Genomic DNA, 16339 nt, shown 5'->3' on the forward strand with positions numbered 1-16339 from the left:
GCTTGCTTTACTGGTATATTTAAATAGAGCACATTCTTCGTCTGCTAGGGATATAAAGCGAATTCACTGAATAGCTGCTTAGTTTGCTGAATTAGCTGAATAAATCCATAATCACTTGAAAAGTTGCTGAATTAGCTAAAAAGCTGCTGAATTAACTGAAAAACCATTGCTAATTTCTAAAAATCGTTCAAATGATTGACAACCAGCTTTATGCTCCACTCTAAATGTTATACGTACCCACCAAATCTCTTAAAACATCAATCAGACCCAGACACCCTCCTTCAATCCATCCACATTTCATACATCATTAGCAAACAATTCCCACAGCAATAATAATAATGAATGTGTGTACATACATAAAATGACCAACGTATATACATTTTTTTTTTGAGATCTCCACCTTCCTCCATCAATCCATCTCCGGTCCCACAGCAAAGCCCAAGTCAAGATGTTTAGCTCCATCCTTCTCACTCGTAATTTAATTGGAATTCAATTTCTTAACTTCGTTTTTTTTTTTGTGTTGTGTTGCTGCTTCAACCTTTATATTTCTCATATAATAATAATATTGAATATGAAACGCACGTAGTTTTTCCTCTCGTCGCATGGCTGGATGTGTGTTAAACATTTGTTGATGTATATTGACTGTGGTTCTCTCAGAAATTGGCCATTCACTGGCATTCTTTACGTTTTGCTGCCTTTTTTTTTATTATTTCTCCACCAACATCCATCCATTCATGTTATAGAGAGTATAACAGCCATAAGAAAATGAATAACTGATATATATCGAAGAAATGAGATCAGAGGCCCATACAGACTATAATTACAATAATTTAAAATTTTCTGCAGATGTTACTGTCCATCGCGGTGCAAAAAAAAATGCGCAACACGCAGAAGATGCAAGTTGAATATACATAATAATATTGCTCGTATACAGGAGAAGAAAAAACAGCAATAAGAATGCATTTGTGGCTATCCGCTATTTTTTTTCCATCCATTCTTTATTATATCCACAATCCACCTCGCAATCGATTATCATTATTTTAACCTCCTTCATAATGATGCAACCATCTCGATTCATTCATTCAAATTTTTTGTAATTCTTGGGGTGATATGGAAGTGGTGTCAGAGATTATTTTGAGGTTATGTTGCGGGAGTGTGAGAGGATGAGATATTGATTACCAAAGAGTCTGAAGTTGACTGGTCAGAATCTGGTATAGTTGCATCATAACCTCACTTTGTCACACTAGACACATGGCACTTAACTCTTTCAGTGGATTATTTATCAATTCAGTACCAAAGGAATCGGCTTCTGTAATAAAGGGTTACATTCCACATGGTTGTCATCATAAGTGCTTACCGTCATATCTATAGTGTTAACCCATGCCTTCTCCTTCAATCAGTATTACCCATAATACCTATAGGGTTACTCTCTGCCTACTCTTTCAATATATTACTCATCATATCTTTAGGGTGACACACCATACCCATCTTAGCAATCTACCATAAGTATTTCCTATTATACTACCTTTAGGGTGAACCACTGGGTTAGATGAACACCCTATGTGCCACGATATACCAGTGTATCGCCAAAAATGCTTGTAATAGTCATGAACCGTATTCCGTCTGCGGTTTCGATCGAAGCTTGCCACTAAGATGCGCCACTGAGCAATTAAAAGTTGCTCACTACTGACTTAACCTCACTTTACAATACAATGTTGTACTGTTCTAAAGGGTGAACCACTCAGTGTCACTTTACAATATTAGATGAACTACTTCTACCCATTTAGAGGTATGATACTATTCCAGTATTGAAGAAATCGACCCCTACCATGCATATACACTGACCCATTCCACCCAATTCTCTAGGAAACATTTCTAATCACACCTTTAATACCCCGCTCTATCATTAGTACCAGTAGCCACCCATCCTCCAAATAATAACCCCAACATCATATCCAAATGTCCCCGCAACTTCTTAGATATATGCTCAAAATTTATTTCATCTTGATGTTATATTTTGGATATATTTTTTTTTTTCTCATCGGTCGGTCGATCGGTTGCATGAAGTGATTCTTTTTTGCCTTGCTTCGCTCGTTTTTTTTTTTGCGCTTAATTTTCAACCTTCTTACACATGAAGCATCCGACACACGAAAAAAAAAAATGTTATTTGGGATTTAATGATGTGAGGGAGATGATGATGATCATTGATGACTGTGGATGAAGAAGAAGTGAATATAAAATACCAGAAAGATCAGGGCTTTATAGTGGACCATGAACCGTTCATTTCATTATTAGTCGTTTTTTCTTCAAACAACCTGTTGTTAGACCATCCTTGAAGCATTCACATATATGTATGATGTATGTATATATATCTATATATATTTACTTTTTTCTATGTTTCTTTCTCCTCTCGTGTTCCGTTCATATTCAAAAAAAAAAAAAAAAAAGTATCATATGAAGAAGAAGTAAGAAAGATTATATAAACTCCCACAAAATGAGGAGAGCTTTGAAACAGGTCAGCGATCGAGTGAATGCTATCACATCACCATCATAATAATTTTTAATGATTTTTTTTTTTGTGTCTTAGCAAAACACTCGGGCATCAGCAAAGAAGCTGAGAGGAAAATAAATAAATAAATACACAGCACATGATCATTATCTTACTATATACACAATATTATTTTTTTTGTCGGTTATTAACGGATGGTAATTTTAAATTTTAACAATTTAGTAATTGTTCAGCTCAGTTCAGCTGTTGTTCTGGATATATTCAGCAGAACTTTGATAGAACTGAGCAGCTATTGAGCTAGATTCAGCTCAATTCAGTTGTTTTTTTTTTGGAGAATTCAGCAATATTTTAACAGAATTAAGCTGTTACTCTAATAGATTTTGCTCAATTATGCTGATATTCTGGAAAATTCAACAATAATCCAGCAAATTGAGCAATAACTCAGCAAAATTGAGAACTTATTTCACTGAATTCAGCTCAATTCAGCAGCTATCTGACTGATATTCAGTGGTTATTCAGCTTCTTAGTTCTTCTGGAAGAACTCAGCGATTGCTTAGTTCAATTTTACAGTATTCTGTAAAATTAGTCAATTCAATTCAGCACAATTCCGCGTACTTTTGTTTACATTTTATTTTCCTCTATTTCCATTAATATCTTTCATATCTTCAGTCTGTAAAGCTTCTCAACATCTTAATTACCCATATCTAATTGTTGCTGTCTTAATCCAGTTCACTTAAACCACAGAATTTGCCAAAAATTTGACAAAATTCAATTTAACATTCTAAAAATCAATAAAAAATTCTTATTGTAAGCTTTTTGAGTATACTCAAAGCACACCCAAAGTAGCCATCAATACACAACACATGATCACAAGAAATGAACAAACGACAACGGGGCACTCAGTAATGAGATAAACATTTCTACTTCATTTATTTGTTTCCACTATATTCTACATTATTTACCAGTTTTCTTCTTCGATCCAAAAAGCCATCGTCAGATATATGCTAGCGCCTAATAAAATGATTGAATAGATAGATAGTCTCATGTTATTGTCTTTAAAAGCACTCTCTCATCATTATGTATATATAAACAGTCCAATGTGCCGTCTCTATGTCAACATATCGTCTTCTTTTATTAACACTATCTATATATGCACTTGTTACTACCAACCATCATGTCGTGGAGTCGGTGTATTTTTGATATTTGAAGAAGCACCTTTAACAATTGCATTATCATAATTTATGCATAAAGACGAGAGAATAATGTCAAATAAAAAGCGCTTTACATCTCCACCCACCTGCAATTTTCATCATCAATCTTTTATTTTTTTTCGACTATACGCGATCGCTGGTTGTATATTTTATTTACCGTAACTACTTGCTCATGTTGCTTAAGATATAAGACAGAATAACAACAATAAAAATGAACATGAAGCAGTAAGAAAGAAGACGAGTAAAGAAGAAACAGAAAAAAAACGAACAAACAGTCATAACAGGTGAAATTTTGTAATTATGTAGATGGTTCCATCGCGTATATGTTGTGTTGTGTACTTCTTCGTGTGTTGTATGTGCTGGTCATCTATACGATGTGAAGCATTGGAGCGGGTGGAATTAAAGACAATCAACCGAGAGAGAGAAAAAAAAGAAGGAAAGAAGATGGAGAGATAAATTAAAAAGACGGAAAAGTTTGTGGTTAAGGCTTGGATAGTGCGCATAGGATATTCTTTTGATTCTGTTAGTTATTCTATGAATTGAGTTTGTTCTAAATACTTACATACTTCGTTTGTCGTAAATTTCAATTGTAATCCATGGCTTCCTTCAGATACCGCCTGAAGCTGGCCCTATAGCTCGCTTCCAATATTTCCGATACTGTCTGTCAACAGCTTCCTTCCCTAAATTGAGTTTCTTGCAACTAACATTGAAAAATTCTCTAGAACCATACAAATGTTTATTGTAAATTGTGAGGTTTTAAAAATTCAAATTTTATTCAACCGTTAAAAACTTGAATTCTAAGCAACCGTTAAATCTGTTCTTAGAAATTTCTTCAACAATAGAATCTCTTGATATCCAGGACACATTCCCATTCAAACATAATTGAACTTACTTTCAAATTCCTCGAGTCCACAGATCATGATTATCGATTAACCATTCAAAAATTTGTCACAGCGACTTTTGTGCCACATTTCATTGAAAAATTTGTGGTTGAAATGAGCAAATGAGAGGGAGTTGCTGCTACATTAAAGCAAAAAGTCCAAGTCTTTATACTTTTCATGATCGTCATTAGTTTTTATTTTTTGCTGGATATTTTTTTATATTGCCTGTAATTTAATGGCGAGAACAACTCACTGGTTTGGTTATTTTGCTGTTCAGTGTGAATCTTCTTTCGTAAGACACATATTCCTTCATGTGTTGAGTTGTTGGTGTTATTTTGCTACTTCTTGTTGTATATTTTTTTCTTACACATTTTTATTTATTCGCATATGTGTCTCTCGCTCTCATGGATGAATCTCTTGCCAAAAGATTCCGCATGCGCGATGTCGTTGTTGCTGTTCATATTTTGGTCTCTTTTTTTTTTTTTTTGTTCAACTTGACGTGATCAGAGGTAATCTTCTGACATTATTTCCACTTTATGATGATGATAATTGATGTAATTTCTGTATGATTCACATGTGTCACGATGATTGTTTCACCTACAAGCAATACAATGTGGATCATTGGAACGCACACATCACTTCAATGGGTTTTGCGACACTCTAATTCCATCTTAGAAAACGGTTCATTCATCCTATGTTGCCCAATTATTATTATTTTGTTGTTTTTTTCTTCATTTTTTAAAAAGAATATCTTGAAAAAATTATAAAAAGCAGCATAATTATACACTTTGTTTGTTTGTTGGCTGTTTGAACGGTCGTTGTAACTCTATAGTTGCGTTGTGGGCTTATAGATTAGTCTGGAAGCTTATTAAAACTTATTAACATTTAAAATGCAAAAGATTATGTTTGCTGAGGAATTTTGAACTGTTTTAAACGACGAGAAAGATTTTGAATTTTTGAAAACCGTTAAAAATTTGAATTTTTGAAAACCGTTAAAAATTCCAATTTTTGAAAACCGTTAAAACTTTGAATTTTGAATCGGTAAAATTTGAATTTATGAACATCTTTAAAAATTTGAATTTTTGAAGCCATTGAAAATATGAATTTTGAATTGTCGGTAAAAATTTGAATTTATGAACCGTTACAAATTTGAATTTTGGGAAAAATATTCAAAATTTGAATTTTCGAAAACCGTTAAGTAACTTTAATGCGCTCTATCCAACATACCAATAAAATGCGGACTTTTACAAATTTTGTCTTCATTTTTTTCTTCGTCTCATGCTTGCCATGTCTTCTGTTATTTCATCATCATGCTGGTGTGTGCTTCATAAGAGTATTTACATTACACTCTCATGGATAGATGGATGAATGAATGGATTTTTCAATTTAGGTTGCTTGTATTTAATTTTTTTTTTGTGGTCCATCGAAATCTTGGAAATCAGCATTAATTCGCCGGATGTGGACTCGATGCTTCAATCGAGACGAAATTGTTACTGTTGAAGGCAGCAGCAAAAAATGAATTAAAATAATTTCACACACGCTTGCCTTTGGGCACTTTTTATATATTTTATGTCTATATATACATATATTTTCTAATTCCACCTTTCTTTCCTTTACTCATTTCTACTTCTGTTTTTTACTTCTTTCAACTTTAGATGATGATGATGATGATGAAGAAATACGGTTGGCATTAAAATGAATTTGTCGAGGTGAGATCAAGTCTGGACAAAAATTTTAATACAATTTTTTGGATATACATCATCAAATTCCCGTACTAAAAACTACAAAATATAAAGGATATAGTAAAGACGATAAGTCAACGACAAAAGAATTTAACAAAGAAAATAATGACGATGGCCGATAATTTAATGTCATCGTTGTCACCAACAGCACATCAAGAGATATATGATCATCATGATAAATTAGGTAGCCGTAATGATCCCAAAAAACGGAAAAGGAAAAGACTGTCGGCAGTTTTAGATAAACTGCATAACAACACTAACATGATGCATCATAATAATGGCAGTAATACTAATTATAATAATAATAATAACACAAGTAGCATAAATAGTAACATTAACAACAATCATGAGAGCGTTATCAATAACAATGTCCTAATGGCATCAACAAAAGTCGACATTGATAATAAGATGGCTTATAGTACAAACCTTGCACGTTCCGTTCAAGAAAATGCCGAAATATTGCGTAACCTGTTTGCATTAAGTCAGGGTCTTCCTCACATTCATCCCGCATTTCCATTTATATCAAATACACCCTCATCGCCGACAACTGCATCATATGAATGTAATAATAATAATGAAAATTTTTCATCGCCAACTGCGACAACGGCAACAACAAAAATGGCAGATAAGATGTTATTAAATGGTAAAGTAAAAATTGAAGTAAAGGAAGAGACGATAGATGGTGATGAGACAATTGAGAATGTACGCGACACATGTAAAACACCGTTACAGCAATATCTTCATCTGCCAAAGACAATTCACAACAATAATAATAATAATAATAATAATAATAATACAGTTTATGGACATAATCATCAAAAGCCATTATATCAATATCAAAATGGATATTACTTCAATAATGATCCACAAGAATATCCATTGGATTTATCAATGAAGAATGTTAAAAGACGTAAGAGCAGTTCGGCAAGTAGTTCGGCAAGCTCACCTAGTTTAACGAAACAATTGTTAATACAACAAACGGAACAGAAGATTAATGCTGTTTTACAGCCATTGGGCATTCAAGTTCCGAAAGATTGTAGCATAAGTTTGCAGACAACGCCTAGCAGTGAATCAATGTCACCACATCAACTACCTCAGTATTATCATGACCTCAAAGTATCGCCAATTGTTGAAGAGGTCGCACCTGGAACTAACTCCTGTTATGTATGTCCAATTTGCGGTCAAATGTTCTCATTGAATGATCGTCTTGCGAAACATATAGCATCGCGTCATAAAACTCGTAGTCCTGCATCTGAAAGTAGTCCCGCTAAATGTTATGTCTGTGAAGTATGCAATCGATCATTCGCTAGGTCTGATATGCTTACACGACACATGCGTTTACATACAGGAATTAAGGTAAATAAATATTACAAAGTACAGTTCTCTTTTTTTCTTTCCCATTAAGACTCTTAACTGAACTTTAATTAATAATAATCATTTCAGCCATACAATTGTAACACTTGTGGCCAAGTATTTAGTCGAAGTGATCATCTATCTACGCATCAGCGTACTCATACAGGTTAGTTGAATTGTGATACAGATGGGGATTTGTTCGTTTATGATGTCTGGGGTGTTTCTTTTGATGCTTTATGCTGATTATTGAGTTATTTGCTGTGTAATGTGAATGTGATTGTGGATTTAAACACAACATTTTTGTAAAGAATGTTAAAATTCAAAAATATTCAAATTTTTAGAAAATTGCAACTTTAATTTCTTTCTGGATGTCGTATAACATAATAAATACATAACTTTAGGCTGTAAACTAACAAAAGATCGATAATATTACAAGCAATAATGTCCAGAAAAAGTAAATTTTGAAAAACAAACAATTTCCGAAAGTAAACAACGATTTGAAATTTTCAATTTTAAGCTTTTTTGAATGGTTGTTAGATCCAATCGTCCATAAACTTTAAGTTAATGTTGTATTCGGTATAGAATATGAAATAAGGAGCTTAATTAAGTCATTTTCATGGACTTTGATCAAATTCAAGACATTTTTTAAAAACAGTAAAGTTTGTCTCAGTTTAGACGAAATTAAGGAACATGGCAAAATTGCCGTATGACAGGAAGGTCTGAAACTGGCTCTATCCATCTAAACATTCTGCCTAATCAGTGAATGAAAATCAATTTAACTTCATTTTACAAACATCCAGTTTAGAAATTTTTAAGTCTTCCAGTTGTCATTAATCTCTCAATAAACAGAGAATATCAGCAAATCCCATACACTATTGACGTCATAAGCGAATACTGCCTAATTACCCACTTTATCATCCACGACAAGCCAATAAAATAAAAAAAATACATTCAATTAATTTTTCTTTATTTCTAGGTGAAAAACCATACCGATGCCCTCAATGTAATTATGCTGCATGTCGTCGTGATATGATAACAAGACACATGCGAACACATGCAAGATATGAGCAAAATAATGGCACACAACCGCCACGACGAGCAATGAAAGTTAAAACTGAAAAGGTGAAAACGGAAGTGAAAACTGAAGATGCTACAAAAATTATCGGTAATAATCTTAATAATAACGACATTTCCATGTTCAATCAGAATAGTTTGGGAAATATTAATGAGCTAAGGATGAAACTTCAAGAGAATTTTTTAGCCAATAGTGGACTTATGCCAAGTGACATCCCTAATCTTAAGCGTGAAATTAAAATTGAATTTTAAAAAAAATTATTTATATAACCTCAAAAGGATGAGAATGCCGAAATTGATGGCAAATTGATACTTACTATTTTTCTTACGGTTTCCTTATTTTTATCCTATATTTAATTATTATATTGAATTTGGTTGATATTAGAAACGACTTTTTTCCTCGGTGCGTGATGTTTTTTTCTTATAATAAGTTTTGTAAATTGATACGTATCTAATCTACTGTTGTGTTTTTCTTTTTATTTCTTGTTTATCTTATTTCTTTCTTTATTTATTTTACGTAGATTTTAAGATGAACATGTTGATTTGAATCGTTTCGTTCATGACAAAAATTTTCCTGTTAATTCTTTCTCTCTTCTTTATTTTGCGGAAGTTTAAATTGAATGAGGTTTTGTCGATTGAAGCATAATTGAAGTTTGACATAATTACAAAATTATTAAATAATAAACCGTTAGAAATTTGAAATTTAATTTAAAAGTCACATTTGATTTGAATATTTGAAAACATTACAAATGTTTTTGGATGATGCAGTTTTGAAAATTACGAAGAAATCATCTCAAAGCCATTCAAATGTTACAAAAAACCATACAAATTCAAAAAATGTGTGGGAAACCTTACAAATTCAAAACATGGAAATGTTTTAAACTGATCGATGTTATTAAAGCTATACAAATGCTTGAGAACACTATAAATTCAAAACCTTACGAATGTTTTAAAACCAGACAAATTCAAAAATCATGTAAAAATCAGATTAAATCCAAAGCCATACAAATGTTTGTCAAATCAATCAAATGTTAAATGTTATGAATGTTTAAAAACCAAACCAGTTTAAAAACATATATTTGAAGAAGAAAGAACAAATTCTAAATCAAAAAATTGTCCTTAAAAAACCAAATAAACTAGTAAACCTTACAACAGCTTTCAAAAAGCTTAAATACTCCCAAAACAATACAAATGTTTTCAAAACGAAATGAATCTCAAAAGTTATTTAACTTTACAAATGCACGAAGCCTTTTAAATACTAGAAAACATTACAAATTCCTATTCCAATATGGAATTGTATGGTTTCAAAAATTCAAATTTAAATTTCATTCAATTTAAAATTCCGCAAACTGTTTGAAAAACGAAAACTTTCCTTAATCTTTAAGTTTTTATGTAAGTACCTAACTATTTAAAAAATTGAAAAAAAAAATGTTGATTGGTTGTGAATTGAATATAATTTAATTACATTGGAATTAATCTTTGTCTTTATAAAAATAGTTATATGTTGGGTAAAACCCAATTAAGAAATTTTTATCGAATTTCCCAAAAAGAAAAATATGAAAAATTAATTCATTTTCTAATTAAAAGAATGTTATGTCCCGATTTCCCGATGAAAAGCACTAATGAGAAGATGGAAAAAGGAGAAATTATTTTTATCCAGTGCCTTACACAAAAATCCATTTTTTAAAAACGAAACGAGAATGATAAAAAAAGAAATTGATGATTAACTAGTGGAACCGAATGTAATCTTTGCCTTTTTGCTAACCTCTTGATATAAAACAAGTAAAGCTCTTGCCCTCTTTAAGCAACAAAAAAAATCAATTTTCAATCTAGATTTTTACAACAAAATGAAAAAAATGATACAAATTTTTTATAGAAATCACCTTTAATCAACTCTAGAATAGCTTATTAAAATGATTTTTCCTTTAAATTACACTAAAGGGGGTTGTTCACTTATTATGGACATGGGGTAGAGGAGAGGAGAATTGCTAAATGCAGAGTAACGAACTAGGCACCTGTCAAAGACAAAAACCGTAAATTTTCTTAATAATTTGTATAGTTTTTATTACAAAACCATACAAATTATTAAGAAATTGTACGGTTTTTGTCTGTGACAGGTGCATGTTTTGTAACTCTGGCTAATGTGGGGGTGTATGGGGTCGTACCGTAACAAGTGAACAGTCCCCAAAACCAGCCTGAACTTTTATGCCATTTTGATCTTTTTTCCCTCAACTCAACTCAACTCTCTAACTCTAACTTATTCCTTCTCATAATAGAATAAAATTTATATAAATTACGTACTTCTTTCTACCTAAGAAAATCCGAACTATATATAACTTAAGTGCCAAACTTATATAGAAAAAAATCAACTACACTACTCACAAATTTTATATTATGTTATAATAATTGAGAAATCATCACAAGAATCTGTGAGAAATAATTTAATGCTTGCCTTTTCCTAAAGTCCAAAGACGCATTTTTAACTAAGACATAAACAAAAGAAATTCCTCGAGAATGATAAGGAAGTGAAATGATATGGATAGTGATTTATTATTATTATTGCTAATTTTGTACACTAAGAATCCATTCCCTATATTGTAAAAGGTATGAAGATAATTTTTTTGGGGGGTCCTCGGTTTGAATAATTGAAATTATTTTGAAAATTTTTCTTACTTTTTAATAAAAGTTGCATTTTTGCAAGCAAATTGTAAGCTTGCCAATCAATTAATTGATACAAAATTTTTAAATTATTCAAACCGAGAACCCCCAAAAAATAAGAATTGTTGAACTGGCCAGTTAGATTTACTGTTGAAAATGAGAACCTCCATACTTTCTATTTAATGAATATTGATGAATTTTGTAAATGATTTTTTGCATTCAATAATTTTTAATATTGTTAAGTTAGTTATACGTTACTTACTAAGAGATATAAGACCGTGTGAAGATCTCAAATTTTTTTTTAAAAAAAAGCATGAAGAAAAAAAACTGAAAAAATATTGAATTTTAGTTAGATTATAAGTGAAATGTTTCATTATAAAAAAAATGTGTTAATGGAAAAAAATGTTTGGGGATCATGGTATTTTATGTAAATTTGTTTTTTAGACACTGAATGCGGGATAAGATTTTATGATTTTTTACACATTTTATTGAGTTGAGTTAGTTTAACGATTGTTGGAAATTTAACGGTCAATTGAATTTCAAAAATTCAATGTGTTTCAAAAATTTGAAAAGATTTCGAAAGTTTGAATAGAGTTTAAAAATTTAAAAATATTTAAAAAATGTGAAAAGATTTCAAAAATTTTAAAAGATTTTAAAAATTTAAAAAGATTTCAAAAATTTTAAAAGACTTTTCAAATTTGAAAAGATTTAAAAAATTTAAAAAGATTTCAAAAGTTTGAAAAGATTTCAGAAAATTTGCATGCCAAAAAGATTTCAAAAATTTTAAAAGATTTCAAAAATTTGAAAAATTTCTTCAAAAATTTGAAAAGATTTTAAGAATTTCAAGCGCCCGGAACTAACATTTTTAAAAGATTTCAAATATTTGAAAAGATTTTAAGAATTTACAAAGATTTCAAAAGTTTGAAAAGATTTCAGAAAATTTGAAAAGATTTCAAAAATTTTAAAAGATTTCAAAAATTTGAAATTTCTTCAAAAATTTGAAAAGATTTTAAGAATTTTCAAAAAGGTCATTTCTAAAAAGATTTCAAAAGTTTGAAAAGATTTCAGAAAATTTGAAAAGATTTCAAAAATTTGAAAAATTTGAAGAAATTTTAAAAAGGCATTTTTATAAAGGTAATAAAAGTTGGTAGCCAAAAAAATTCAAAAATTTAAAAAGATTTCAAAAATTTGTCCAAAAAAGTGCTCAGGAGAGCAACCAGCATAGGCAAAAACACAAAAATTCAAAATTTTAATGAAATTCTTGAAGTTTTTTGAATAAAAAAATTTTGAAAATTTAAAAAAGATTTCAAAAATTTGAAAATATTTTGAAAAGATTTCAAAAATTTGAAAATATTTTCAATCAAAAAAAGATTTCAAAAATTTAAAGTTTCTTGAACATTCCTTGAAAGTTCAAAATGAAGACAACTTAAAGTTGTACAAAAATTCAAAAAATGATCGTTAAATTAATCTAACTCATTTCTTCATAAATCGTTCTAAAATGACTAAATGCATAAAAAAACATAAAAATACTTTTTCCTCTAAATTTATATAATATTTTTAAAAATACTTAAGGATATTAAGATCAGAAAAGACTCATTTTTGTACGTACAATTCAATTCAATTAAGCTTAAAAAGGAACTCTCTAATTCTCTTTCTATTAAATTAATCTCTTTCAATGCGTAAAATTTTCGTAAATATTGCACAAATATATTGAACAAATAGAAAAAAAAAACTTTTAGTCACACTCATGCCCGCTTCATAAATTTTTATGATTTCAAAATTATTTCCATTTCATAAGCGTGCAAAGCATACATACAAAATAGCATACATAAGATTGTGTACGTAATAATTTTAAGATCTTTTTAATAATGAAAATTTTTTTTAAGGTATGGCAATTATTTATAATTTACTCTCTTGAAAATTAGAAGTTTAATGAGAACCTTATTTATTATTGTACAATTTTCCCAGTGTCCCAAGAGTTGTTTTTCTTGTTAATTTTTTTTAAATATATTATTTCAAATAAGTACAAAAGACAAAAAATTGGAAAAAAAAAACTTTTGAATAAAAATGTTTTAAAATGAATTTGAAAATGAAAATTGTTTAATTTTGTTTTATTTTCAGATTTTTAAGGAGATTTTAGATTTTATTTTACAGCACAGCAATCAATGTCAAAAGAATTATTAAAATTTAAATTCTTGAAACTTAAAACAAATTTGTAAGTTTTAGTAAATTCAAAATTTTCAAAGATTTTTTAAAAGCCAAATAGACTTTCTTTGAAGTTCAAAATTTTCAGCGGTTTTATAAAATTCAATTTGGTTTTCAAGTTTAAAATTTTTAACGATTTTGTAAAATTCAAAACTGAATTTCAAATTTAAAATTTTCATCAATTTTGAAAAATTCAAAATTGAATTTGAAATTTAATATTTTCAACAAATTTTGTAAAATTCAAAATTGAATTTCAATTTCTAAATTTTTCAACAATTTTGTAAAATTCAAAATTTTCAACGATTTTGCAAAATTCAAAATTGAAATTCAATTTCAAACTTTTCAACAATTTTGTAAAATTCAAAATTTTCAAAAAGATTTTGAAAAGTTCCAAATTGAATTTCAAATTCAAACTTTTTCAACAATTTTGTAAAATACAAAATGGGATTTCAAGTTCAAAATTTCAATTTGAAATTCAAGATTTTCAAAGATTTTGCAAAATTCAAATTGATTTTTTGAGTTCAAAATCTTTAAATTTAATAAATTCAAAACCAGAAATTCATTCATAAGATTTAAATATTAACTAAATCTAAAGCTTATTTTAAAAATCATTCAGCATTCTACGAGCGTAGCATAGCTTAATATATATGCTAGTTAATATATATATTATATTTTTCAGCAATTCACACATGTAAAAGTAGGATACAAATTTTAAAATGCAAAGCATAACGGAAGGAAATACATAAAAAATATATATACAGCAATGAATTCTCTCGCAGCAAGAGAAAGTAAATGAGTGAAATAAAAAAAAAGCTCAGAGGGAGTATGTAGTACTTACTATCAGTTTTATGAATAAAAAGCACGTTCTAGAAAGATAACACTCAATGTATATAATTTCCATCATCCAAAAAAAAAAGGTCCAACAACAACAAAATATATATACGAGTAAAATTGTACAATGTCACATCCATGCAATGCACTTTCCTTCCTTTGGAAAAACAACATTCTCCCGAATATAAAAAAAGAAGGAAAAAAAATCATTTTACGTCGCTCTCGATTCTGCGTTGTAACGAAAATTGTTTTTATAATTCTCAGAGTATAATTTTCTGCCTTTTTTTCCATCTTTCCTTTCCTATCCTATTCCATACCATACCACCATACACATATATATATATATTTTTTTATTCAATTTTCACACAACTTGGAAAAGCAGCGTTTTTTTTGCATTAAAGAATTTTTCTTCGTCATATTAGGAACTCTCAAAAAAACTCTTTTTTATTTGTTATCTGTTTTATATAAATGAATATTTAAATCTAATTGTGTAGTGCAAAAAAGTGTCTAATTTAGTTCAATAATTGATTAATCGTCAAAAAGACATTTGATATTGTTACGTGTTTTACTGAAAAAAAGAAAGAAAATAAAGAAAAATTTTGTAAAACAAAGCAACCAAGAAAAGTTAATTGTTTGCCAAGAAAAAAAGAGAGTTTTTTTTTACATCATCGCGAAAAAAAAAGTTTTTTAGACTGAAAAATAATAATAAAAAGTGCTGTAAGTTGATTGGGAACGAAAAAAGTGTCAGTGACGAGAAGGCTTAATGAAATATAAATCCTATAAAATTAATTTCTAATTCCATCTAATTGAACCGTAATTGATTTTCTGGAATTTGGGTTTCGCTCTCTCTCGCTCTCTCTCTCTCATTTTTTTTTTATTCTTGCTTTCCTTTTTGATTATTCTATGTAAAGGAATTCTGTGTTACATTGAAACGCTGCTGCTGCTGTTATAGCTGAGAAAATTCTGTGTGTGTATGTAAAGCTTTAGGGGGTGAATTTGGATGATGAGTAACGATGAAAATTGGTTATTGTGGATATATTTTGGATATAAAAAAAGTTTTACATTTTTGTAGTGAATTATAACTTACATTTTCTACTTTGGTGCATTACAAATCCTTTTTTGGTGAATTATAAATAGTTTATTGGTGGATTTAACAATTTCGGAAGGTGTACTTGCGATTTTTGGATAATTAGCTTTGAATTGAATGTAATAATGAATTTGAAACTTTAAAAAAACATCTAAATAGACATCAAAGGCTACTTTTCGAATTGAGTTTCAAAGTTTCGAAGTTTTCAAATTGGATATCGAAATTTCGAAGTTTCAAATTGAACTTTGAAGTTTTCGAATAAAATTTTGAAGATTTTGAATTAAATTTTGAACTTTTCGAAATTAATTTCGAAGTTTTTGAACTTAATTTTGAAGTTTTCGAATTGAATTTCGAAGTTTTGATTGAATTGACTATTTTTGATTAATCTTCTTGAATCTTTCGCATCTTGAATCTTTTGATGCCCAAAAACTCTTTTCTGATACACTGTTTAATGTCTTAGAAAATTCAATTCTTCAGTTTTGTAGCATCCAGAAGACCTCGTATTCCCCTGCAACAGCAATAAATAACATTGGAACACCGAATATTGACCATTTGCATATTGCATTCGTGACTCACTTATTGCTTAACCAAAGTGTACGATGCGTGAATTATTAAATCACTAATTGTGGCTAATTCTAAGGATTACTAATCTCTAAAAGGCAAAGATAATGCTTTCAGAGCTTATTCACCTTTAATATACTAGATGAGCATGCTCGTAAGCGTTGATCTCAGTTTACTCTGCTCTTGAGAGGATGCCTTTTTGCCTGCTAGAGAATCTCGTTTCGATA

General features: G+C 29.5%; 1 protein-coding gene across 1 annotated transcript; it reads left to right on the forward strand.

The window, feature by feature from the left end:
• The first annotated feature begins 6249 nt into the window (after nucleotides 1–6249).
• Nucleotides 6250–11731, forward strand: LOC139093853 (uncharacterized). The gene is made up of 3 exons (XM_070644704.1): nucleotides 6250–7699; nucleotides 7787–7862; nucleotides 8673–11731. Exons 1-3 carry the CDS (start codon nucleotides 6449–6451, stop codon nucleotides 9020–9022), a joined length of 1677 nt encoding a protein of 558 aa, XP_070500805.1. The 5' UTR covers nucleotides 6250–6448; the 3' UTR covers nucleotides 9023–11731.
• The last annotated feature ends 4608 nt before the right edge of the window (nucleotides 11732–16339 follow it).

This window comes from Chironomus tepperi, unplaced genomic scaffold, assembly GCF_022539635.2.
Source record: "Chironomus tepperi strain 1889 unplaced genomic scaffold, CSIRO-AGI_Ctep_v1 contig_344, whole genome shotgun sequence".
Lineage (NCBI taxonomy): Eukaryota > Metazoa > Arthropoda > Insecta > Diptera > Chironomidae > Chironomus > Chironomus tepperi.

Excerpts from the sequence above, each read along its gene's own strand:
- LOC139093853 (XM_070644704.1), top strand. The coding sequence starts at position 6,449 with ATGACGATGGCCGATAATTTAATGTCATCGTTGTCACCAACAGCACAT. Across the intron at positions 7,700-7,786 it reads GTTTACATACAGGAATTAAG|CCATACAATTGTAACACTTG; the intron begins GTAAATAAATAT and ends TAATCATTTCAG. Across the intron at positions 7,863-8,672 it reads GCATCAGCGTACTCATACAG|GTGAAAAACCATACCGATGC; the intron begins GTTAGTTGAATT and ends CTTTATTTCTAG.